At 49.0% G+C, this 25764-nt stretch overlaps 1 protein-coding gene and 1 long non-coding RNA gene across 3 annotated transcripts in view; one reads left to right on the top strand and one right to left on the bottom strand.

Moving 5' to 3' along the window:
* Positions 1-14489: 14489 nt before the first annotated feature.
* Positions 14490-18494, top strand: S100A2 (S100 calcium binding protein A2). Of its 2 annotated transcripts, none has more exons than XM_005867425.2 (3): positions 14490-14558; positions 17148-17301; positions 18244-18494. In XM_005867425.2, the coding sequence occupies exons 2-3, from the start codon at positions 17161-17163 to the stop codon at positions 18394-18396; spliced, it is 294 nt and encodes a 97-aa protein (XP_005867487.1). In that variant the 5' UTR covers positions 14490-14558; positions 17148-17160; the 3' UTR covers positions 18397-18494. The 2 variants fall into 2 exon arrangements, with proteins under 2 accessions (XP_005867487.1, XP_005867486.1); XM_005867424.2 differs by lacking the exon at positions 14490-14558 and adding an exon at positions 14928-15157.
* Positions 18495-21092: 2598 nt separating this feature from the next.
* The window catches only part of LOC106726318, a 6573-nt gene continuing 1901 nt past the window's right edge, over positions 21093-25764 (bottom strand). Inside the window, exon 3 of the long non-coding RNA XR_001362369.1 lies at positions 21093-21344. This is a non-coding gene — a long non-coding RNA (uncharacterized LOC106726318). The remainder of the gene's footprint in view (positions 21345-25764) is intronic.

Genomic DNA, 25764 nt, shown 5'->3' with positions numbered 1-25764 from the left:
AAATCAATGGAAAAAATATCCTTGGGTGAGGATTAACAAAAAACAACAACAACAAAAAAATCCAAAAAAAACCCAACACAACAAAAAACAAAACACACACACACACGCGCGCACATACACACACACACACACACACACACACACACACACAACACCAAACACCGTTCCACTCCTTGGAACCTTAGAAAGAAGTAGAAGTCCTGGATCCCAGTGGGTGCTGTCAGCCCTGGACCAGCAGTTCCTTCCTTCCAGCTCCATGAAGGTCCAAAGGCCACATGTCACCAACTGGGCCCTCCTAGCTGGACTCAGACGGTATGTCCCATGTGGTCCTTATTGCAGTTCTGTGAGCGAGGGGCCATGGCCCTTAGTTGCACTGAGGATCTGAATGCTCATCAACAGATTATTTATTTATTTAAAAAATATATTTTTTTAGTGATTTCAGAGATGAAGGGAGAGAGAGAGAGAAACATCAATGATGAGAACGAATCATTGATTGGCTGCCTCCTGCATGCCCCGCACTGGGGATAGAGCCCATAACCTGGGCATGTGCCCTGACCGGGAGTCAAACCCTGGTTCATAGGTCGACGCTCAACTACTGAGCCATGCCTGCCGGACGGCCAGGCGAATATGAATATATTTAAATGGATAATGGAGAGCATTACACCATTGTGATGTTTAGATTTCATCAAGCATGAATTTAAAAGACTCAAAGTTTTATTTAAAAAGTCACAATATTTAAAGCATTCCAGAATTTATACACTCTGCAAAGATTTAAACTTGTGACAAAAAATCTTAGCTGTCGACTTAAAATATATGTGAGTCAACACATACCATCACCCCCAACCCCCCAATTCCTTCAGGAAGCTCAGAGCAAACCCCATGAAGACAGACTATTGCTTTAGAGAGCAATAGGGGCGTTGGGGAGAGAGGGGGTGCTACCTGGGGAAGCTTTGGAGGCGGGATGAGCTGAACTAGAATGGAAGCCTGAGGTGAGCAGATCACATAGGGGAGAGAAAGGAGTCTTGGAGAATAGGACAGAGGATAGTCAGGGGCCAAGGCCTTGGTGTGGTGGAGGAGGCAGCTTCTCAAAGCCAAGGTGTGAGGGATGCGCGGGAAATACCAGAGGCACTTCCTGCCTCCTTTCCGATGACCGGCTCCTCACGTTCCAATCCTCCACATTGAATGTCTTAGAAGAGGGTGGTGGTGGTGGTGGTGGTGGGGTGTCGGGTGGGCCAACCCAGCCCTGTCCCTCAGGACCCAGCTCCTGCCCCCTTGAGAGAAGGGGCTATGCTCCCTTCAGTGCTCTGGTACATGCCTGGAGTTCAGCATTTCCATCCGTCCAAGACTTTAGAACAGCTGGCAGGAAATGAGAAGGCGTGTGACCCCAGCTAGAGGCCTGTTTCTAGAAGATTTAAGCTCCAACCTAGAGTGCTGGGGAGGACACTGAATGTTAGTGGAGGTCAGAGAATCTAAACCGCAGTCAGCGCTTTGGCTTTAGGCAAGGAGCCAGATAGGCCCCAGAGGGACAAAAGCTGTCACTGCAGAAGCAGGCACTCAGCTGAGGCCTCCCTGGGGAGTGGTAGGGCCAGAGAAGGGCAAGCCTTCCTCTCTTACCCGCAAGTTCAGGGAACTAGACAGCCCGAGCAAGGCCTGAACAGAGGAGGGGAGGGAGGATCAGAAGCAAGTCCCATGGTACTATTGAGCAGGGCCCCGCTGCCTGGGTCTTTCCCTGGCCTGGCCTAGTATTTAAACCACATGGGTCTGAGGTGGTGGGTGCCCAATACATTGCGCCTGCCAAACCCCTCTGTAGTCAGACTTGCCATTCTCTAGGGTGAGAACCTGGCTTATTTTTTTATTTTTTTTAAAATATATTTTATTGATTTTTTACAGAGAGGAAGGGAGAGGGATAGAGAGTTAGAAACATCGATGAGAGAGAAGCATCGATCGGCTGCCTCCTGCACACACCCCACTGGGGATGTGCCCGCAACCAAGGTACATGCCCTTGATCGGAATTGAAGCCGGGCCCCTTGAGTTCGCAGGCCGACGCTCTATCCACTGAACCAAACCGGTCAGGGCGAACCTGGCTTATTTTGTCACATTAGGGTAAGAAAACCAAAACTACCAGCGTCAGCTTTTGACCTTCCTGTGCATTTTGGTTTTTCTTTCCATTTAGATTTTTAGTAATTTCCTCTTGAAACCTGAACAATCCTTTCTGCTTGTCCAATGTTAAAAGTTTTAAAAACACGTTCTCATTCAAGTCTCATTTGGTCCTGCTGACAGCCCCGTGAAACAAGAATCACGATCCACCTTTTACAGGCGAAGCTGTCAGAGGTGACGTGACTTGACATAGCCCAGGACACCCTGACGGTGACCCGATCCCGTCTTTTATGAACTCTGTGTGGACTGCCCCAAGGGCAGAGGCGCTTGTCTGTGTCTTAGCCCCAATAACGATGAAGGGCCGAGAGTGCCCTTTACATGCCTAGAGGCCACCGCAGCTTGGTGGCTGTGATGCTCCTGCTGCAGATGATCCATTCATTTCCCGTTCTCATGAATACCCCTTGTCATCACCTTCTAAGCTAAACACCATTTGAGTTTCTGCCCGAATCAATGATTCTTGAACAGCTATTCTTTTGGATCTCAGATAAATGCTTGTTGCCTCTCCCTTTGGCCTTCTATTTTGAGGTTAACAGGATCTAAGGAGATCTACTTAGTACACAGATTTGGCTGTGTGTAACACATACTAAATAGAGCAGTGGTTTGAATGAAGGAGTTTATTTCTTGGTCACATACTATCTGGAAGTAGGTGGCGTAGGCCTGGTTTGGTAGGTGGTTCTGCTCAGCCATCCCCAGTTGGTATAGTCCAAACGTTTCATCCATTTTCCAAGCAGCAAGGTGAAGAAGTGGCCTGTTCTCTGCTGTTAAGGGCAGAATTACAAGTGACTTACCTCATCTTTCTGCTTATTTTGGTCAGAGCTTAATCATGTGGCTACACCTACTTGCAAAAAAGGCTGGGGAGCATGGCCTTTATTTGAATTTAAAAGTAAGTTTGTTTTTAAACTATACAGAGTCCTTTTGGCTATGAGAGATAAGGGGAGAAACGGTAAGGGGACAACTAGCAGCCTTTACTACAAATGATATTTTGCACCTGCCACAAAACGTAAATTGGGCAGCATTTCCTCCTTTTTTCATTTCTGGAAATATGTATAAGATGCCCTGCATGCCCTCCTTAATGCCCCCCCGCCCCTTGATTTGGTAAACTTGCCCAAGAAGACCATCTGGGTCTGTTTTATTTTTAATGTTTTATATCTTCTTTTGTGTAGATTTATACTACTGAACAGTTTTTCTTTTTTACTAATAAAAATTGTATTACTTAGCAGCATTTAGAATGTCAACAAAATGGCTGCAACTTTTTTGTTTTTTTTGCAATTAGAGAGTGGTATTCAGTTAAGAGAACAACAATTGTTTCATAAAAGCTGCATCAGAGACAACTGAAGATGAAAAAATTACCATCCCCACATGTAACTCATTTGTGCTGTGCACCAAGAACCTGCTTTAAACTTCCATGCCGATTTACAACCCCCATACTGTACCAGGCAAAGTTAGTGGCTATTGAAAATACCACCAGGACAGGCCTATCCAAACACACATTGGGCCCTGCCAACATGGCTCAGTTGGTTGGAACTTGGTCCTGTGCATCGAAGGGTCCTGGGTTCAATTCCCAGTCAGGGCACATACCTAGGTCTAGGTTCGATTCCCCGTTAGAGGCAGCCGATCAATGTTTTTCTCTCTCCCTTCGTCTCTCTCTAAAATAAATAAAACCACATATCATCAGTGAGGATTATAAAACAAAAAGCATTAAAAAATGACATTTGGTAGTGTGTTAATTATACACACAGAAAAAGACACTGTATAGTTAGTTTAAAAACAAATCTTTTTTAAAAAAAATCCTATATAATAAAAGGCTAATATGCAAATTGTCCTCTAGACCGGGAGTTCGACCAGGGGGTGGGGCCAGCCAACCACCAGAGGCCCCTCCCTCCAGCCGCCCAGCTCCCAATCGCCCTGATCAGGGCGGGCTGGCCGGACCCCACCCACGCACAAATTCATGTACCTCTAGTAAATTCAGGCCTCTAGTAAAAAAAAAACAAAAAACAAATCTTACACAGCCTTTAATTTCAGTTTTTTTCTTTAAAAGGAATGAGTTGTGTACAGGGTAGGTAAATGCTTTATAGACAAGAAAAAAAGTTGCCTAGAACCAACTTATCATCTTCTTCTTCATCTTCATCTTCCTCCTGTTATAGGATAGTCAAAAGTTAGAAAAATTCCGGACACGCAGAATAGGGAAACTAAGACAGATAGTTAAACAGCAGTTTACAGCCACATCGTAAATCTTATCTTCCCTAAACCAAGGACACGTAAGAGTAAGTGGTTTGCATTTCTCCTCCCAAACCAGAGGGTAAATAGCTTAAATCACCCTACTCAGGAAGATAGATAACAGAAATCCAATTAGTGCCATTTGCCAACCACACCCATGAAGTTAAGAGAATAAATCTCATTTTGGTACATCCTCATAAAGCTGATGAATATTCTATAGATCCTCCCCTAAGACCTCCCCTAAATGCTAAGCCTTTAAAAACCCTGAAACCGAAGTTCCTGGCGGGCTTTCCCCCCTCCCCCTAGGAGCATGCCCATGTCATTCCCTTGCCCTTCTCCTTCCCCCACAGGCACATCTCTTAAACTTCAAGGGACCCCATGAGACTTACAACCAAGGGAGCAATGGGCAGTGGCAGTGTCTTGGGCTACACCCCTGAACCTTTTCTCTGACTTCTCAGTGAGCCAAAGCAGCCCAGCCTGGGCTCTCCTGTTGCTTCTTCTATGCACTTTCCTGTTTCACTGTCTTAAGTGTGTTTTTGCTGCGGTCAATAAATTCTTGCTTGCTTTTCTACACTTCGTCTCGACTGAAATCTTTCCTTTAAGAAGACAACCAAGGTGTCATCGTCTCCGCGGTAATGCTCCTGCCCCTCATCCTCTTCACCTTCCACGTCTTCCTTCTTTTTCTGCTTTTTTCAGGCTTGATGACTCTTTTTTTTTTTTTTTCTTCAACATCCCACATTTCTTCCAGCTTCTTTGTAATATCACCAATGGACAGGCTAGGATTGGATAAAAAGTAAAATGATAGACACATGCTCTTTTACGTAGGTGGGTACAGGAGAGTTAACCGTCAACAATTAACATGATAACAATAACGATGAGGGAATTTGTGGTCTCCTCCCTGGCACCCTGGTGCATTGGTTGTGCCCTGTGTGATCCGGAGAAAGGGAAGTTACAAGTTACCCTGACATTCCACAGGTATGTTATCATAGATGCAAAAAGATAATAGGCTCAGCTCTTTGCTAGGGAACATACCGGCCTAGGAGATGACTACCCACTATAAACTGCTTTTTAATTTAAAAAGTTTTCATTTCAGCCCTGACCAGTTTGGCTCGGTGGATGGAGCGTCGGCCTGCGGACTGGAGGGTCCCGGGTTCGGTTCCGGTCAGGGGCATGTGCCTTGGTTGCGGGCATGTCCCCGGTTGGGTGTGTGCAATAGGCAGCCGATTGATGTTTCTCATCGATGTTTCTAACTCTCTATCCCTCTCCCTTCCTCTCTGTAAAAAATCAATAAAATGTATTTTTTAAAAAAGTTTTCATTTCAGACCATCCCTTGTGGTTACTTTAGGTCCTTGAGTTTGCAAGGCCACCAGGCAGGCCTTCCCTGAGTTAGTCAGATTAGCACGTGGCCCTTTTCCTCCACAGAAACATTAAAGAGTTTAATGGATGAGGTAGTTAGTAGAGAGACCCAGAAAGTTTTTGAGCAAATGATCGACAACACGGACAACTATGACCAGAACGGATGAGGAGGGGAGAGGCTGCAGTCCAGAGGAGGTTGCTGTGTCAGGACAGCAGCACTTGAGGAGGACCTGTGGCTGGCAGGGCTGCTTGGCCACATCTGGGGTTCCACAGAGCAAGGCGGAGCTGATGGGGATTGGGGCCTGGACGACTAGGGGAGCAGTGAGAGTTTGGTGCTGGAAGGATGGGGCTGGCTGAGTACAGATTCAAACCCTTGGATCTTAGGAGTTCTTTAAGCTGAGGCGATGATGATGCTGTGAGGCAGAGGGAGAGAGGGGAAGGATCCAGAGAGAAGCAGTCAAGAGAGAAAAGGGTAGAAGCCAGGCAGGGTTAAGGAGAGGAGGAGGAACCAGGCAAGTGGCCAGAGAAGGAGCTTTGGGTGAAGGAGTAGCTGTCAGGGTGATTGAGGAGTGGTGCTCTGTTGCCAGGCCAAACTGAGTTCAAATCCTGGCTCTACACTTAATTCCTTGAGCTTCTGTTTCCTGATCTATTAATCATAGACATTGCCCACATTATAGGGTGGTTGGGAGGATTAAATTAGATAATGTATCCGCACACAGAGCACTTAGAACAATGTCTGTACAGAGTAAACACTCAGTAAACTTTAGTTTCTTCTCCCTTACCTGTCTGCCGCCCTCTTCCCTTCTTGGAAGATGTTTATCTGGCCCAAAGCTGGGCAGGTTCAGAAAGTCATTTTTTAAAATTTTTTTTATCACTGCTCTTAGGGATGATCTTGCTCTAAGAGACGAATTCTTGTTCATTCTTATGACTGCATGGTAAACCCAAACTTTCCAGAAATCAGCTCCCCCCCGCCCCCCGAAGGAAAGTCCCTTTGAGAAACTAAATGCAAACCAGAGCTGGTTGGTGAATAAAGAGCTGGGGTGACTGGAGGTGAAGGGTCATAAAGGGTTGGTTGCATAAGTAAGCTGGGGTGATCACGTGTGTATCTGCACCGTGTAGGGAATTGATTTCCTTGCCTATGAAATGGGGTACGGAGAGGCATCCAACTAGATCAAGAGAAGTTGTCACCAAACTCCACTATTTTTGAAGCCGGACCTAGGTGTTTTGCCAGTTACTATAGAGCAGTGGTTCTCAACCTTCCTCATGCCGCGACCCTTTAAAACAGTTCCTCATGTTGTGGTGACCCCAATTTCATTGTTACAAATTGAACATAATTAAAGCATAGTGATTAATCACAAAAACAATATGTAATTATATACGTGTTTTCCAATGGTCTTAGGCGACCCCTGTGAAAGGGTCGTTCGACCCCCAAAGGGGTCGCGGCCCACAGGTTGAGAACCGCTGCTATAGAGGGAAACATATGATCCTTTCCAAGCGGGGAGGAAGGATGAAACCAACGAACAGACTTTTCTCACTTTCAAGGTTTTCTTGATTGTTTTGTTCTTAAACTGTTAACACCTGACATTAGCAGATGACAACACGAGGGCTCAAAGGACAGACGAGTATTTACAGGGAAACCAGAGGTGGACTGTCCTTGTCCTTGTGTCTCAGCGCATGTGTGAGGTTGGATCGTGGTTTCATGTTGCCGACATGTCAGACTGCCTCACTCAGCAAGGATGCTGGCTCTTGCTGTGTGTCATGGCTTCCTCTACTGCTGCATCTAACAACATACACTGAGTGCTCACATGTGCTTGGCTTGTGTTATCTCATTTGATCTGTGAGGGGAGTGATAGTATCACGTTACAGAAAAGCAAACCGACGCTCAGAAGGAGGTTAAGAGTGTTTGTAAGGTCACTTGGTGAGTGCAGCGACTGAGGTAACTCACTTTCTTCTTTTGGTAAGAGGCGCTGGACGACAGGTCTGAGTGCATGACCCACACGGTCAATCGTAGCGCCCTGACTTCTTAGAAATAGGGATTGGCTCATGGCTGAGTGCACGAACCAAGCAGGGCCAGTCAAGGCTCTTCCCGGGATACATGCACACTGGGTTTATAAAGCTGGAGTAGTCTGTGACCATGTTTCTCATTATATAGAGAGGTCCCGCCCACATGCCAAGGGAGACAGACAGTGATGAGAGAAGGATGGACAGATGGGAGGATGGAAGGATGGATGGTGTTGAGTTTCCTGTTCTAGCCCCCCAGGCTGTGGTTCACTGAACCTGCAAACCTGTGATGTAACAAAGATACATCCCTTTTTGGCTAGTTCAGTGGGCGTTCATTGACCTTCTGTCTCTTATAGCTGAAAGGCCTTGATGAACAGAACCACAACATGGGAGAGTCAAGATTCAAACTCAGAACCCAACATCTTAACTTCTCTGCAGTAGCTATTTCCTAGCATCACTCATTGCTCTCTTCGAATGTCACCTTCAACCACTTCCTCAGGAGCGACAGCCTATAATTCTTACAACCACTGCTCACTCTCCCGTCACCTTCCTTTCACGGAAGCTGGCCTGAGTCCCTTTCTGAGATTTGCACAATTCCCTGGGTTTGTCAGGACACATCAGAACATATCTCTCAAGGTGAGTGTTTCTGGGTGATGGTTAATCACGCTGATTTATGTTGATTCCTGTTAGCACTGGTTTCACCAAGTGACGCATTCCATCCTCAGCCCTCCATTCTAGCAAATGGCAGAGCCCAGCTTCAGACCCAAGTCTGCCTGACACCGAGGCCTGAGTGTTTGCTGGGACAGCAGCTGGCCTCCAGGCTGTGGGAGGCTGTGAGGAGTCTGCAGGCTGGGGTGGAAGTGTCCCGGGCTCCTGACTCAGGTGTCAGACCTCAGGAACTACCTACCTCTAGACACGGAGTCTCTGTGAGGAGCTGTGGGTCGGGGAGACAAGTCCCCAAACGTGAGGTCCAGCAGTGCAGGGGATGGCCCAGAGTGGCCGTGCTCCTGTGAGCCTGCTTGCGTGAGACCACACAAATAGTGGTGAGGGTGGCCAGGTGTTGGGGGCACAAGAAACGGTTTGTTCTTGACCAGATTCTCGGAGGGTGCTGATTGTTCACATCTCTTTCCCTTCTGAGTTCTGATAAAATCTCCAAATCTCAGCCGTGGACCAGAGGATGTAATTTGGAGCTGAAGCCCAAAAGATCTTTATATTCTAATTTTACTGCTTCCCGAACTGACCTACCCCCACCTCAACACAGAAAGCAGCTGCCTAACTGTATCCTGCCCCATGGGGGAGGTGGGGTCACCTGGGAGGGAAGGAGGGGGAGCGGCAGGCTGGTTGAGAAAGAGAAAGTCTGCAGCCTAGAAGGGGCAGAGCCTCACCCCTCTCTTCCCTCAGAGGAGGGAGGGGGTGATGGAGAGAGGAGCCCTTCTGAGGAGGAAGGTGTTAAATTGCTCCCTCCCCCAAACACTGCCATTGGCGAGAAGGAAGTTTCTAGAGCCACTGGAGAGAGCTGGGTCCATAGGCTATAGCAAGTGAGCTTTTAGAAGGTTCAGGGGTGGGGGTAGAGAATTTAGGGCCATGCCCGGAAATGTGGTATTGAAGGGAGGAGAAAGGATGTTGGCCATCCGGACAGCACTGGTGCGCCCTCCTCTGGTCATTCCCCAAACATCTGCTCTATGTCAGGCCAGTTTAGTGGGGGAGACACACAAATAATCCCCATTAAACTTAAATTTTTTAAAATGTTTCAATTAAAGTTGACATTCAACATTGTTTTATATTAGTTTCAGGTGTACAGCACAGTGGCCGGACATTCATATAACGAAGTGATTCCCCCATGACTCCAGCACCCACCATATACCGTTATTACAATACCATTGACTACATTTCCTAGCCGCCGCTCCACACCCCCGTGACCACCCTGCAACTATCAATTTGTACCTCTCAATCCCCCCCGTCCACCCAGCGCCCCTGCCCCCAAATCTGGCAACCTTCAGTCTGTTCTGTGTATCTATGAGTCTACAATTAACTGTAAAAGGTATTGTTATAGGGTGATGGGCAAGAGGCTGCAAAATTACATAGGAGAAACACTCAGCTGTGTGTGTGTGTGTGTGTGCGCGCGCACTCATGTGTTCTGTGTTCTGGCATGTGGGCGGCTGGGAAGTAGATTCATGGATGCTGTACAGAGGAGATGATATATGAGCTGAGTTTAAAAGGTGGTTGGGAGATTGACAGGGGAGCAAACTGAAGGAGGGCTTTCCGAGAGAATGAATGGCATAGGCAGGGCTTGCAGGCATGGAGGGCCTGGCATGTGCATTAGTGAAGCTTTGGACCTGGGGAGTGGCGCCATGTTCATCTTCTCCTGAAAGTTATGGGGATTCACTCGGTGTTTTCACCTGGGGAACAATGTGCTCAGGTTTGAGTTTTAAGGTCACCTTGGTGGCAGAGCCGAGAAGGGGTCGGAGTGGGAGGCCAGGTCACGGGAGGGAGGAGAATCCAGATGTGCTTGCAGCTTCCAGGGGCAAGGGGACGCTGCAGAGTCGCAGGCAGGTGGAGGGAGCGGAGCCGTAGGCAGAAGGCAGGCAGACGGGTCTACCAACCAGACGTCTGGATGGCAATGAGGAGGAAGCAGGATGCTAGAGGACAGCCACGTTTCTGGTTTGGGTCACTGGGTGGATGGTGGTGTTATTGTGGCACAGAGGAGGGCTGAGGGAGATGGGAGATCTGAGGAAGGTGTCTTTTAAGCTTCTTTTTAATCCAGGCCAGAGTGCTTTTGGAGGCGAGAGGAAAGGGGACCCTTGAGGGTGACAGCAGGTGAGGAGATGGGCTCCTGGGCACCAGGGGAGGTTGAGAAATGAGGCTGAGTGGCTGGGTGGGGAGAGGATGGGCAGAGAGACCAAGGCTGGTCTGAGGAGGAATTGGAAAGTTAGGGATTCTCCATGATTGAGGCAATACAGGAGGTTTACCTGTGTTTAAGTCACAACTCATTCGTTGTGTGAACTTGGGCCAACTTCCCTGAGCCTCAACTTCCTCCTCTGTAAAGTGGGTTGAAATTGTACCAGCTTCCTGGGAGCGTTGTGTAAATTAAAGAGGAAAATATACGGAAATCACCCAGCATACGTAGGTGCTCCATAATGTCACATGCACAAACCCAGCACATACAGCAAATCCAGAATGACCCAGATCCACTGTTCAAACACTCTCATGCTGGTCATGCTATCAGGAGGTAGTTAGATAAATTATTTAATGCAGTTTTAAAAGAGAAAATGTTTCCAAGCATATTTCTGAGGGCAGAGGAATAATCAAAGAGATCCTTGTTTAAGCTCAGAGGTGTGGTGCCACTCACCTAAGGCGAGTCAGGGGGAACATCAGGACTTAAACCTGAGCCCCAACAGTGAGGGCACTTCCCTTTGCACCTAGCTGCCCCGGAGAAAGGGTGGGCGGGCAGTGTTTGGTCCCTGACTTCTTTCTTTTCTTTTTTTAAAATATATTTTTATTGACTTCAGAGAGGAAGGGTGAGGGAGAGAGAGATAGAAACATCAATGATGATAGAGAATCCTCGATTGGCAGCTTCCTGTACGCCCCACGCTGGGGATAGAGCTCACAACCCGGGCATGTGCACCAACCAGGAATCGAACCGTGACCTACTGGTTCATAGATCCAGTGAGCCACACCGGCCGGGCTGGCCCCTGACTTCTGCCACCTAGTTCCGTCTGCCTCTATCCTAAGGCTTTTAAAATAGCTTCCAGGCATTTGGCTTACTCCCAGAAGCCCACCTGGGCTGCTCCGCAGGGGCTGTCCAGGGAGCACCTTCTATGTGAGGCAGATGTGAGGGCTGTGGGTGTGGGAAGGCTCCTTGGAGGTGAATCAGCACTGCCTCCCCCAGTGTGAGTCAGGTACGGGCAGGGCAAGGGCTGCTCTACAGGAACAAGAGGAAGGGAAAGAGAGCAGGGAGCAGCTTGTAATGACATATATCAACCACCAGGGGGCATGAATCAGGTGGGGGAAAAACCAGCAGCTGCTGGTGGAAAATCTCTGGTATGTGTGTGCCTGTGTGTGTGTGCGCATGTGTGTGCATGTGTGTGGATGTGTGTGGATGTGCGTGTATGTGTGCGTGTGTGTGTGTGTGTGTGCGCATGTGTGTGCATGTGTGTGCATGTGTGTGGATGTGCGTGTATGTGTGCGTGCGTGTGTGTGTGTGTGTGTGTGTGTGTGTGTGTGTGTGTGACAGAATGTGAGGACCCGGCTTCTGAGGCTGGGCATGGGCAGAGTCATCCCACTGCCTGTCTGCCTTCATGGAGAAGTGAACAATCAAAGGGGGATTGGATTTTAGGTTGGTTCTATTCAACCTTCCTGTTCTGCTGAGGGGAGGGAGTGGCTCCAGATCACACAGCAAGTTAGTGGCAAATTAATGTGATCGTCACCAGTCTCAGCCACATGGCCACTTGATGGGCACCCTTTGGCTTCGGCTTCTAGGCTGGGGACAAGTCTCTAGATGGGGCCGTAGCAATCAGCGGCTCTGCTTCTGTCTGTCAGTGTGTCTGTCCGTCTCTCTCATCTTATTTCCTTCTCCCTCACATTTTCTTTGTTTCTGTGACTACTTTTCTCCGATCTTTTCTCCCAGTTCCCATCTGACTGCCTCTGTGTTTCTCCTTCCTGTCTCCCTCTCTCCCTGATGGGGAGTTTGCTCATTGGGTCCCTGGAGGGAAATGTTTCCTGCAGTCTCTCCTCAGGGATTGGTAGCTCTCTGAAGCTCTGGTTTCCAACCCAGCGTCTCAGTTCCACTCCTGGGAACCAGAAAAGAAGTTATGACGTGGTAGCATAACTTGGGGAGGTCAGAAGGCCTCCAGCCTCGTAAATACTATCGCTAGTGCCCTCTCTCCCATTGCCATTCAATAACCATAAACACTGGTGCCACCTGGTGTGGGAGAAACCCTTTGCTCATGCAGAAATGAATAAGACCCAGTCCCCACCCAGTGAGCTCACCATGTGGGGGTGAAGGCAAGAGAAGACAAGTGATTCCATCTAGAGAAGAATGCTCTAAGTACACAAGGACAAAAGGAGTGCTTTGTATGAGGCAGAGCAGGTAGAGATGGAATCTGGTTGGGCCTGGGGAAGGCTTTATGAGGTAGTGGCATGTAACTGGCCTTTGAAAGGTAGGCGGGATTCCAACAGGATCCCTCTGTACATCCTGAGCAGCGGGATCAGAAGAAGAAAAGGGTTTCAGCCACACCACGTGCAGTGCACATACGCTCAAGTCCCAACAAGCAAGACAGGTAGGGTATGTGCAGGGGAGGCTAGAAAGCTGATGAGGGCGAGCACCTCACTGCTGGGCTTCATAGAAGAGCAAGGGGGACACACAGCTGCAATGTCTGAGCAGGAGAGGCATCTGCTAAAGCCCTCAGTTAAAATGGAAGAACTGCTGAGAAAAACAATGCATTGCACCTGTTGAGCACAAAAGGGTCAGGGGGCCTGGGGTAGAAATAAAGGACAAAGATTTATTCAAGGGTCTTAGGATTTGCAAGAAGAAAACACAACTAGGCAATCCCCCAGGTGTTCTGAAGAAGAAAGAAGCGCTGAGAGTTCCAACGGGAGAAAGTACATTCTTGAGAACAATCGTTCATTCTGAGCCTCTGGATTGGTCTGGGACAACAATCTTCCAGATGTTCAGTGGTCTGGATGATGGCTGTCAGGTGGGCTGGATACATGGACATTCTTTCCTACGTTTTTTATTCTTTCCTGAGTCCTTCAGAAGGCTATCTGTAGGAATGTATTTATCGCCAGGCATTGATGCACAACTGGAAAGTTCAGAAGCCTAAGTCCTCAGGCCTTTTCATCTATCCCTCATGCTTCAGCCCATTTGGTCTGAACCAGTTTTGTCAGCTTGACTGTAAACAATAAATTTTAAGTCAGCTTAGCTGTACTGACTCCATGTTGTTTTCTTTTTTGGTTAATCCTCACCTGAGGATATTTTTTCATTGATTTTTAGAAAGCGGAAGAGAGAGGGAAAGACAGAGAGAAACATTGATGTGAGAGAGACACATCGATTGGTTGCCTCCTGCACACACCCTGACCAGGTCCGGGCTGAGTAGGAGCCTGCAACCACAGTGCATGCCCTTGTCCAGAATCGACCCTGGGACCCTCCGGTCTGCAGGCCAACACTCTATCCACTGTGCCAAACTGGCTAGGGCTCCATGTTTTTTCTTCATTCATTCCTCACCCCCATTACACTTAGGGTGAAGGATTTTTATTCCAAGCTCTATGTGAATAGGAAGGGCAGTAGCATGGGAGGTTCAAGTGTGTTGGGGAGGAGGGGACACTAGATGGTGTGCAGGGTGTAGAAGAGGACATTTGGCTCCAAGGCATGACGTTATCTGTGGTGCTCATATGGCCCCCAAGTACCAAGGTGACCCCCAGGAAGAGACAAGTCTGGTTTCACATCTGATCCTAGTCGGTTTTCAGTCTGAACTTGTCCAAACTTCTCTGTGGTGCGGGAATCAGAGTTCCCCAGGCTTGGCCACTGAGGGGTCCCTGTACCACACTCTCCTTCCTGGTGTGGAGTTTCCGCCTGCTGCCCTGGCCCTGGGGGAGGGGTGTGGTAAGGGTGCTGCTGAGTCACTGCCTGGGCATCTGGGCCTCACCACAGGGTGAGTCACCTCGGACTGGGGGGGAGTACTGGGAGGAGGTTGGGAGCTGGGGGGGAGGGCAAGAAGCTGCTGGACATCTGGAGGGGGGAGGGGAGCTGGGCCTGCAGGAAGGGCAGTGCCCAGACTGGCAGGAAGGGCGGTGCCCAGACTGGATTGGGGACAGACCAAGAGCAGCAGGTGAGGTGGGCCTGGGAGGGGGCAGCTTTCTAAGGGTGATCCCAGATCGCTTCAATCCCTCCCTCCCTCCCTCTCTCTCTCTCTCTCTCTCTCTCTCTCTCTCTCTCACACACACACACAGACACTTTCACATACACAAACACACACTTTCACATATAGGCTTGTGAAGTCCCAGTGTGTGCCTGCAGCCTGTGACACGTGAATGAGCTCTGACTCACTGGCATGTCATGAGAACAAGGCCTGGTATGAGTCTCCAAGTCCCAAGAACAACGGATCCCTCCCCTCACCCTGGGCGTAGGCTGCCCCTTCCCAATGACACTTCCCAACCCGCTTTCGCCTGGGTAGGCCCAGGGGTTGCCTTTGAGCCTAGAGCCCTCCTCCAGCTGATCTCACCTGGTCCCCTCCCCGTCTCTGAGAGGGAGGGGACCAGGTGAGAGGGGAAGGGGTTGGCTGGAGGCCAGGTTTGGCAGGATCAGGTTAGGGCAGGTTCGGTTTCCTGAAAACGCCACGTCGAGGGCCCGTGAAGCCAGCGTATAAATCCCTGCTCTGAGCACCTTGCCCTTTGCTTTCCTTCGAGTCTCTCTCTGCAGTCTGGTCTGGTGAGTACCTCTGTGGTGCTGAGGGCTGCGTGGGGAGGACCCCTACGGGTCTCTGCCTCTGTCCCTTTGTCCTGATCTCTTTCCTATAGTTTTCTTTTTCTGGCTTCCTCGGTAGATCAGCCTGGGGCCTCTCTGCATCTCTCCCATTTCGGGGTGGGGGGGGGGTGGTTCTTCTGTGAAGTGTCAGTTTGATTTTTACTTCCCCAGTTTCTCTGGGAGGTCTCAGTTTAGGGGTGATTCTGAGGCCCTCTCTTGGATTTTAATCTGAGGGTCCCCTGTGGGTCTCTCAGTCTGGGTGTCTTAGTCTAGAGGTCGTTCTTGGAGGTCTAGGCCCAGGAGTATGAGGGGTGTGTAGGTGGGTGCTTTAACAGGAATCCTGAATTTTGTTTGTTTTATTATTATTATTATTATTATTATTTTGCAAAGTTCTAGATTCTAGCTGGAGTAAGGAGCAAAAGCCAGGAATTTCAAGTGTGTGGGCGCGCTGGGGTCTGCCCTGAGTAGCAGCATAGCTCTGCCCACTACAGCTTCCTGTCTTTTCCTGCCCCGTTGCCTGCAGGCTGGCAGGATTGACCCCGGGGTTTTCTTGTCTCCCTTCCCAGCTCCCCTGGCCTCATCCTGGGATCTGCCTAACCCTCGTGGGCTGGTCCGAGCATTTTCAGAGTCAGGGCCTTCGGAAAGGTGACCTCTGAGGTCTGTCCTGTGTCCCCAGATTCTACCCTTGTGTCTGCCCTGATCCCAGGGCAATGGACATTTAATTTCTTTAATTCCAAACCCAATAGTATCCTTCCTGATGGGGGGGTGTTTATGTCCTGTCTGCAAAGAGCCAGCACCCCGATATGAAAGGAGACATTCCCTACCCTCTAAGAGCACCTAGTCTGAGGGAGACACCATTTCTGCCTAAGGGAGCTTCCACTTATTTATTTTTTTGCTTTCACTTATTTTAATTAAAAGAAAATTTAAAAATATGTTTTTTTTTAAAAATTATTTCAGAGAGGAAGGGAGAGAAAGAGAGAGAGAAACATCCATGATGAGAGAGAATCATCGATTGGCTGCCTCCTGCACACCCCCTACAGGGGATCGAGCCCACACCCAGGCATGTGCCCTTGACAGAGAATTGAACCGTGAACTCCTGGTTCATGGGAGCTGAGCCAGGCTAGATTTTTTAAATTTTTTAAAGCATGTGTTTATTTAATTTATGTATCTTTTTATCTTTATTGTTGAGAGTATTACAGATATCCCTCTCTCCCCCCTCCCATTACCCGCTTCCACCAGTTCCGCTCAGGCTCCAGGCCTTCCCCACGCTATCGTCTGTGTCCATGGGCAATGCACACATGCATGTAAATTCTTTGGTTAATCTCCTCCCGGCTGCTACCCCCCACCCCCTGCGCACCTTCCCTCTGGATTCATCACTGTGTTCTATGTTTCCATGCTTCTGGTTCTATTTTATTCATCAGTTTATTTTGTTCGTTAGATTCCAGGGAGAGCGACATCCTTTGGCCTTAGGAGCCTCATCTGAGGACAGAACCAGCTCCTCAGGGAACCTTGTACCCCTAGGCTGTAGCCATGGTTACTGCCCTAGTCCAGTGAACCCCCACTAACTAGCTCATGGATACACCTGTCACCCCAGTGTTGGCACAGAGTCCACTGGCCTGGGAAGGAGCCAAATGGGACTCTGGTCACCCTGTCATTTTCCTTCCCACAGACACTCAAAGCGGGGAGCCCTGCCCTCAGGGTATGTCCCAAGGGTGATCAGAGGAGACATGAGGCTCTGCCCTTGGTGGCTTCCAAACACAGGGGAAGGTTTAGCATCTCCCCTCAGTGTGAGATAGAGGTGTGGTCCCTGCCCAGGGAGCCACAATCTGAGGGGGAGAGGCAGCCCCTGCCTTCCCATTCAGAGAGGGATTTGGAGAGGTAGTTTGGGGCACGAGGGCAGAAGTGGGTCCTGTAGGCTGGGCTGAGGCGTCTCCAACACCTGTTGCTCCTTTAGCCCCAGATCCAAGATGTCCAGTCCCCTGGAGCAGGCATTGGCTGTGATGGTCGCTACCTTCCACAAGTACTCTGGCAAGGAGGGTGACAAGTTCAAGCTGAGTAAGGGGGAGATGAAGGAACTTCTGCACAAGGAGCTGCCCAGCTTTGTAGGGGTAAGTGGGGCTGGCCGAGGGCGGGAGGCTCCTGGTGTGTGAGTGTAGGGGCACCGGTTAAATCTATTCTCCCTTCCTCCAGGGTGCCTGCTGATGCAGACACCGGGGTGGGGCGGGGCCCTTCATGATTTCACTGAAGTGCGAGTGAGGCCCACGTGTGAGAGCCCTCTTATGGGCTGTTCCCTGCAGCTTTCCGGAGAATGGATGTGCTATCGGTGCCTTCAAAGTCCATCTGTTCAACCCCCTCGTTGGAGAGTTGAACAAACCAGAGCCCAGAGAGGGAAAGTGCCTGGCCCAAGATCACACTGATCTTTCTCTCTCTCATTTTTAATATTTATATGCCAAACTGAGGTGTGTTGGGGAGAAAGGTCCAGTTAAGACATGCACCCTGAGGCATTTGCAGAGAAATGCAGTCAACTTTCCATTTGCCCCTCGCCCTCCGCATACCAGCTACTGGATAGTCCCAAAGTCAGGTCTCAGGCTCTGAACCTATAAAGCAGGTCCTTCTTTCCTTTAAATATTTTTTGGGCTCAAACTTTTAAAATTTGATTTCATTCTGGCTGGCATTAAAAAGAGCTTGCCTTTTCTGAATTCTCCTTGCTGGTGATGGAGAATGGCTCCAATAGCTCTAGTTTCTTCGTCAGCAAAAGAGGGCTTATGATGCCCATCTTGCCTGGCTCCTGTGGGGAGTAGAGCTGACCCTGTACTTGGGGGTTGCCTGGCGTGCTCCCCGTTCCCAGCAGGAGAGCTGAAGACTCCCACCAATGAGCATCCATCTGTTCTCCCTCATGGGCCTCTGAGTAGTTCCCAGGGACTCTCTGCCCACCACTTACTGCTGCCCAGTTCGAAGGGACAGCTGGGCTGTGGCCAGTGAGTGTGTGTTTGGGGTGGAGGTGGGGTAGAGAGCGGCCTGGCGATGACTCCATTCTCTCTTGCTTTCAGGATAAGGTAGATGAGGAGGGCCTGAAGAAGCTGATGGGCTCCCTGGATGAGAACAGTGACCAGGAGGTGGACTTCCAGGAGTATGCTGTTTTTCTGGCCATCGTCACTATCATGTGCAACGATTTCTTCCAGGGCTTCCCAGCCAGGCCCTGAAGCAGAGCTCTCAGCTCCCAGCCATGGGTCTCCTGGGCCCAGGAGGACTTCCCATCCTTTGTAGTTTTGTACTCAATAAACCTGTGTTTGTCTGTTGATAATAGTGTAATTGCTCAGTGGTGCTCCGTAACCTGGCGGGCAATGTTGAAATCTGAGGGCCTCCTAGATCTCCTTTCTGGGCCCTGACTCTCCATCTAGAAGTCTCTCCAAGGCCAGAGCTGTGCCGTAGGTACCACACTTTGGGGTTTCAAATACCAGTAAAAATTTGGAAATTGAGATAGTTTGCTAACATTAAAAAAAATTGATTTTAGAGATAAAGAAGGGGGGAGGGAGGGAGGGAGAGAGAGAGAGAGAGAGAGAGAGAGAGAGAAACATTAACATTGGTGTGAGAGAGAAACATTGATGGCTTGCTTCTGGTTTGGGAATCAAATCTACCACCTTTTGGTGCATGGGAAGATGCTCCTACCAACTGAGCCATCTGGCTAGGGCCATTTGCTAATATATATATATATTTTTCCAAATAAAAATATTAAAAAAGGCAAATCCCATCCACCATCACTATCATTTCACAAAAAAATTCCACCAAAGAAGGAAAGATATAGCCCTAGCCGGTTTGGCTTAGTGGCTAGAGTGTCGGCCTGGGGACCAAAGAGTCCCCGGTTCGATTTCAGTCAAGGGCATGCATGTGCCTTGGTTGCAGGCTCCTCCCTGGCCCGGGCCCTGGTTTCTCTCACATTGATGTTTCTGTCTGTCTTTCCTTCTCAATGGAAAAATATCCTTGAGTGAGGATTAACAAAAAAAACCAAGCAAACAAAAAACAAATAAACAAAAAAAGCTGTTCTGATGATCTATTTCTGCATAACAAACCACCTCAACACTTGGTGAATTAAAAAGTAAATTCATTCTCTCTGTGAGTAGGTTCTGTGAGTAGGACTGGGGTTAGTTGATGGGGTTTCTCCTTGGGATCTCTCGTGCAGTTGCAGATGAAAGTTGGGGCTGGAGTCACCTGAAAGTTCAAATGAGCCCGGCCAGAGTGGCAGTAGGTTGAGTGTCATCCTGTGCACTGAGAAGTTGCCAGTTCGAGTCCCTGTAGGGCACATGCCTGGGTTGTAGGTCAATCCCTAAACAGGGTGCATACAGAAGGCAATTATTGCCTCTCTCTCTCTCTCTCTCTCTCTCTCTCCCTCTGTTGAAGCATGTCCTTGGGTGAGAATTTAAAAAAAACAACAACATTAAAAAGCAAAAGGAAGTTCAAATGAACTCAACTTCCAAGGTTGCTCACTCAGTATACCTGGCAATTGATGCTGGCTGTCAGCCAGGAGCTAAGCTAGGACAGTCATCTGGAACACCTTCCCATGACCCCTCTCCATGTGGCCTGGGCTTCTCAGAACTTGGTTCTGAGAGGGAGTGTCTCCAAAGTGAGCATCCCAAGAAGCCCAAATAGGAGCTGCCAGGCTTCTTAAGATTTAACTGAGAAATCCCAGAACATCACTTCTGCTGCATTCTATTGATCAAGGAAGTCATTAAGGCTGGCTCATATTCAAGGGAAGGAGAATTAGGCTCCATCTGTTAAGGTGAAATTGACAGCAACTCTCTTGGAGACTATATGTCATAGTCTGTCTTCCAGCAATCACAGTTCACAGTTCATTCCATATGCAAAATGAACTCAACAGCATCTCACCCCATTAAGGCAGCAACTTGAAGCCCAGGATCTTGTTATCTAAGTCAGGTCGAGATATGAATGAGGCTTCTCAGAGGCAGTTCCTCCAGTACAGCTTTTCAAGAATATTTCCCCTTGACCGGAGAATATGTGAACAGCACATTCAATGTACAAAGGAGAGACAGAGATAGGTAACTACAATAAACACTCCTATTCAAAAGGGGGTGGTGGTGGGTTGGAGGCACAGAGTGTTCATTGGTCTATAGCAATTCTGAAGTTGAGTCAAACATATGTCACCAGATTCTTGATTATGGTTCAGCTCTTCTCCCTATAAATGGTTCTTGGGTCTACCCTCTAAGCTCTTGGTTTTATTTTCTGAGCTAACTTTTTGTTTTTCATCAGAAATGTCTGTTTGCTTCCTGCCCATAGAAAGTTTAACACTCAAAGATTCTTTTTGTTTTGAGGCGTCTCTGTCTCTTTCAGCAGCTCTTCTCCCTATAAATGGTTCTTGGGTCTACCCTTTAGGCTTTTGGTTTTATTTTCTGAGCTAACTCTTTTTCATCAGAAATGTCTGTTTGCTTCTTGCCCATAGAAAGTTTAAGACTCAAAGATTCTTTTTGTTTTGAGGTGTCTCTGTCTCTTTCATTCCAAGATGGTACAATTCTTTTAAAAATGTTGTAGGCTTTCTATGTATTAACTTACTAGAGGCCCGGTGCATGAAATTCGTGCATGGGTGGGGTCCCTAGGCCTGGCCGGAGATCAGGACTGATCAGGTTCCCTGCCTCCCAGCCTCCCCGCCTCCCTGCCTCCTCCTTCCCTCACTGACCACCTGCGTTCGCCGCCACCCATCCCCTGGTTCCCTGTCCCAGCCCAGGGGCCAGGGGGTGGGGGGGAGGAACAAGGAGGTTGGCTGGCAGGCCCCATCAGCAATCGTAGCCCGAGGGCTGGGGGCAGCTCCTGCATTGAGCGTCTGCCCCCTGGTGGTCAGTGTACATCATAGTGGCAGGTTGTTCCATCATAACGGTTGCTTAGGCTTTTATATATGTATATGAATTGCAGAGAACCACACTAATAATAGTGGCTTTACTTGTCCTACATAGTAAGAAGTCTGGGTAGGCAGTTCAGGATTGGTTCAGGGGCCCCAAGATCCCAGAGATCCTGTCTGACACCAAGTGTCTTTTTATTTTTTGCCCTAATCGATAGCATATATGCTTTCCCCCTCATGCTTGTTGCGTTATGATCACAATATGGCTGCTATACCTCCAGGTCTCACCATCCATGTTCCAAGCTGGAAGACAGAGAAAAGGTTAGGTGCAAAAGGTTTTCTCCTTTGCCTTCTTATTATGCAAGAAGTACTCTCCCCAGGTATTTCCACCGACATCTCTTTGGCCTTAACTATGTAATATGACTAACCTTAGCTGCAACCAAGTATTTTTAGCTCAACATGTTCACACTTTGAAAAAATAAAAGAATTTTTAGAATAAGGAAAGAGGGGATGAAAAGTAGACAAGCATAGACAATATTTTCCTGAATTGTTTTCTTACTTCCCTGGGAAACGCTGCTGCTTGGGAACCACTTACAGAGGAGCTCAGACTAGCGCTCCCCAGGGATGGAGAGGAGCTGAGTGAGACAGTTCTGGGACAACTTGCTTGTCCTCGCTTACTGTTCTGCCTCAACTGCATGCCTGGGGCTGGTGAGGCAAGGCCAGGCAGACTCTAGCAATAAAAAGCGAGAAGCCCACTTTGCTTATATCCTGTAGGAAAGGGAGCCGGTGAATATAGGTCAGGGAATCATGGTCATGGTAATTAACATTTTCACAGCCGTTCTCAAAGCTCTGTTGGTGCACATTGTCATTTCAGCTTCCTGGTAACCCCGGGAGGAGCTATCATTAGGCCCTTTCACAGATGCGGAAACCAAGAGGGAAGAGCACCTGCCACTCATGGAGCACTCCCTCTGGCCAGGCTTTGTGCTGCGCCTGCTCCAACACCATCTCATTGACCCCTCGGCAATTGGATGAGAGATGTGCCATGAGTTTCTGCACTTCAGAGAGGGGCTGGGAGAGGTTAAGTAAGGAGCAGGGCTGGAACTTGACCTGGGTCTCTAAGAAAAGGTCTCAAAAACCCCACAAAAAACCAACCCTCCCCAAAACAACCCCCCAAACCCAAAAAACAGAAAAGGTCTCACTCTTATGTGACATGGGGGTGGCCATCTGGGCCTTCGTCCCCTCCCCACTGCCATCTTCAAAGCCTTGGCTTTGTGTCAGGTGAAGGGGACCCTGGGTGAGCAGAGTCCAGATGCTCTGGATCAATGGAGAACTAGGCCACTCGGTGGCATTATTATAGTCTAATCGTTTACCATGGATCCCAGCCTCTGTTGGGGCTCAGATCCAGGTTCTGGGGCTGTTTTGGCTGGTGGAGACTCGCCTCAGCTGGCTGCCTCTGGAGCTGCCCCCTGGGGATGAATGGGGCTAATTTCTTTTCCTCCTGCACATGTGACAATCTAATACTTTCTTAGCTGATCTCAACAACCTTCCCTTGCTGTGTCCCTCCCGCACATCTCTGTGCCGAGGCAGAGAGCACTCAGGGAGGGTCTGGAAAATGGCACTGCTCACAGAACCATTGGCCAGGTTCTCTCTCACTTCCCACTGGGACTGTGATTGGGGGGAGAGCCTCAGGAATACATATCTCATCTCCCTTCGGGTCTGACTGTCACTTTGGCCTTTGGTCTTTTGGGGGTGAACCCCTGGTAGCCTACTGGCCCTCCAAGAAAAGAGAGACAAGGCAAAGGTGGGTTCTGAGACAGGGGAGTGACTGAAATCGGGCTTTCCATGCTTCTGTCTTCAGATCACGTATCTCCCCACCAGCTCACTGCTCCTATCTGGGAAATGGGCACAATTGGGCATTGACTTGGCCGTCAAAAGGGGTAGTAGTCTAAGCCCCACAGAACTAGACCTGGCCTTCAGGGGGCAAGGCATTTTCCTCCACCAGCTCACTGCTCCTATCTGGGAAATGGGCACAACTGGGCATTGACTTGGCCGTCAAAAGGGGTAGTAGGTCTAAGCCCCACAGAACTAGACCTGACCTTCAGGGGGCAAGGCATTTTCCTGGGGGGCCTTTATAAGGCGATGGTGGTGATAATGGGGGACAGAGACCATGAGAAATGGGGACAGGGTCAGTGCTTTAAGAAGCCCTGCCAGGCCAGATAGCATCTGCTCTCACCCCTCACACTCTCATGCTGCTTCTGTGGGGAGCATCTCAGCTCACATTTATGCCCTTACCATGTGCTAGGCTACTTATCTATGAACTTTGTGTATATTAACTCATTTCAGCCCCACGCAATCCCATGAAATGGTTACCATTATTATCCTCCATCATTGACAGACGAGGAAAACGAGGCCGAGGGTGGGGTAAGGGGGTGACCTGCTTCTGGGAGGTGGCTGGTGGCAAAGCTAGGATATCATAGATGAGAATAAGTGCTTGACCTAGAACTAAGTTAATTGCTGGTCCACTCTGGCTTCCATGTCTATGCCCTAATCCCTATAATTTCTTGCCTATAAAACAGGGCTGTCTGGTGTGGCTCAGTTGGTTGGAGGGTTGTTCCATGTACCAAAGGGCTGAGGGTTCGATCCCCTGTCAGGATACATACCCAGGTTTCGGGTTCAATTCCCAGTCGGGGCATGTACTGGAGGCAACCTATTGATGTTTCTCACACCGAAGCTTCTCTCTCTCTCTTTCCCTCTCCCCTCCTCTCTCTCTAAAGTCAATAAAAACATATCCGCAGGTGAGGACTGAAAACACACACACACACAAACAGGGCCAGTCACAGCCCACCCTTTCCTTCCCATTGCTCACTCCCCTCACCCATAGGGGCTGAGTCCTCAAGGAGATGATAGCACGGGCAAGGTTTGGGTGCTGGGGGCCTAAGGTGAGCTCAGGATACGAGTGTTTCTCTGGCTACCACCACGAGCACTAGGGCTTCTTCCGAGGCCTGGGAGATGACCTCTCCCCGCCTCCCACACTCTTCTGGGCCTTGCGTTCTCTTTCTGTGAAATGGGAAGGGGTCTCTCAGGCTCAGGGATGAGGGAGGGAATGGGGAAGGGATATGAAGTGTGGGGAGGAAGGAACTTTCCTCTACCTTCTAGGTTCTTCCAGCTGACATGGGACAGATGAGCACCAACAACAAAACTAGCCATGCACTGAAAAGTCATATACATGAGAAAGTCAGAGGCCCCACATACATGAGAGGTTCAGGGACGGAAAGTTAAAACGAGGTGTGGATGACATTCTGAGCTAAGGATGAGGTCAGGAGCCTGGGGCTTCAGAAGGGAGGGTTATTGGCAGGATGATGAGCAGAGCAGGTGTTCAGTAATTAGATGTTTACCCTGCTATACAGGTAGGTCATACAAGTCATTTCTGGAGATAAAACTCTTATTATGGACAAAGCCCCTAATTTAAATTCTTTAAGGGAGAGGTAAACGTTTCTTGTGAACCCACAGGGTCTCGATTCAAAATAATTCACATGCCCCAGTGGCACGTGTTGGGGAGGCCCGTTCTGACCCCCTTCGGGGGGGATTTCCATTTCTGGTGATATGGTCATCAGTGCCTGCTCCAGCTTAAAACAACAAAAAAGTGCTGCATAGAATAATAAAAAAAAAATCTTTTTCAAGTATTTAAGCGCTGACAAGGCAGTAAGGAATGAAGAAATAAAAATCTAAGTGAAAACAGACTCCAGGAAGCCGGCCGGGCTCCAGGGCCTCTTGTTCCCTGAAGGCACTGGCCAAACTGTGCCAAAATAACCTTTGGTTTTGATGGTTTGTGGAGTGAAGGAGACAGAGATAAAGCACAGGCCTCCCTCTAGAAGCGGAGACAAGGGAGACACCTCTCCATCATGCTGGGGCTCTAGGGAGCCAGGGGGCTACATGTTTCAGCTAAAAACCAGAGGAAATGCACCCCACCTCATGGGTCTGGAGAAAAGGTGGTGCTGAATGGAGCTGGGGAAGACAGGAAATAGGCTCAAGGAGCTCTAGCCGCAGGCAGCCCACGCAGGAGTCTGCAGTCCACATTCACTCCCAGCGCTCTGGCTCTGGACATGTGTGTGTGCGCGCGCCCATGCAGGCGCGAGAACTCAGCCTGCACTGCTGCAAGTGCCCCTGTGAGCAACACCCCTTCCTCCTGTGCCTCATCTGTGGGGGTTCGGAATGAGTATCCCCACAATGGGCCACCCTGGCATGTGGATTATTTGAGCTGAAGACAACCGAGGTTCAAAAGTCTCAGGAAGAGCTTTCTCGTCCCTTTTAGCCGCCTAAAAGAATTTAGATAAAGGGCCCGGCCAGGAAGAGCGTTATCAGCAGAAGGATCTGCGAAGAGTGTGGGCTAGATTGGGAGAGGAGACTCAGTAGGGCTCGGAGACAGAGTCCTCTCTGTGTCCCATTCTCTCTTTCCGACCCAGCAGCTATTTGTTTTTCCATCTCCATGTGTATTGTCTTTCTCGCCTTTGAAGTCCGAGAGCCTAACCCCTTGTTCTTAGTTCATAATAGCATATGAGTCCCACTTGCCTGACCTCCTGTACAAAATTAAATTTTTTCTCCTGCTAATCTGTCTTATGTTAATTTGATTACTAGACTAGCCAAAGGGCCTAGAAGGGTAAAATAAAAAAATTTTCCTCCCTGACACATCCTACAGATGTTCTTTCCAAACTCAAAGAAATCT

Source organism: Myotis brandtii, unplaced genomic scaffold (genome assembly GCF_000412655.1).
Source record: "Myotis brandtii unplaced genomic scaffold, ASM41265v1 scaffold250, whole genome shotgun sequence".
Lineage (NCBI taxonomy): Eukaryota > Metazoa > Chordata > Mammalia > Chiroptera > Vespertilionidae > Myotis > Myotis brandtii.
The sequence above is the reverse complement of the archived record's forward strand: the minus strand, read 5'-3'. Positions and strand labels throughout refer to the sequence as shown.

Bases quoted from the DNA above. Each gene is read 5' to 3' on its own strand.
- S100A2 (XM_005867425.2), top strand. From the start codon at position 17,161: ATGTCCAGTCCCCTGGAGCAGGCATTGGCTGTGATGGTCGCTACCTTC. The intron at 17,302-18,243 runs GTAAGTGGGGCT...TCTTGCTTTCAG, and splicing joins AGCTGCCCAGCTTTGTAGGG to GATAAGGTAGATGAGGAGGG.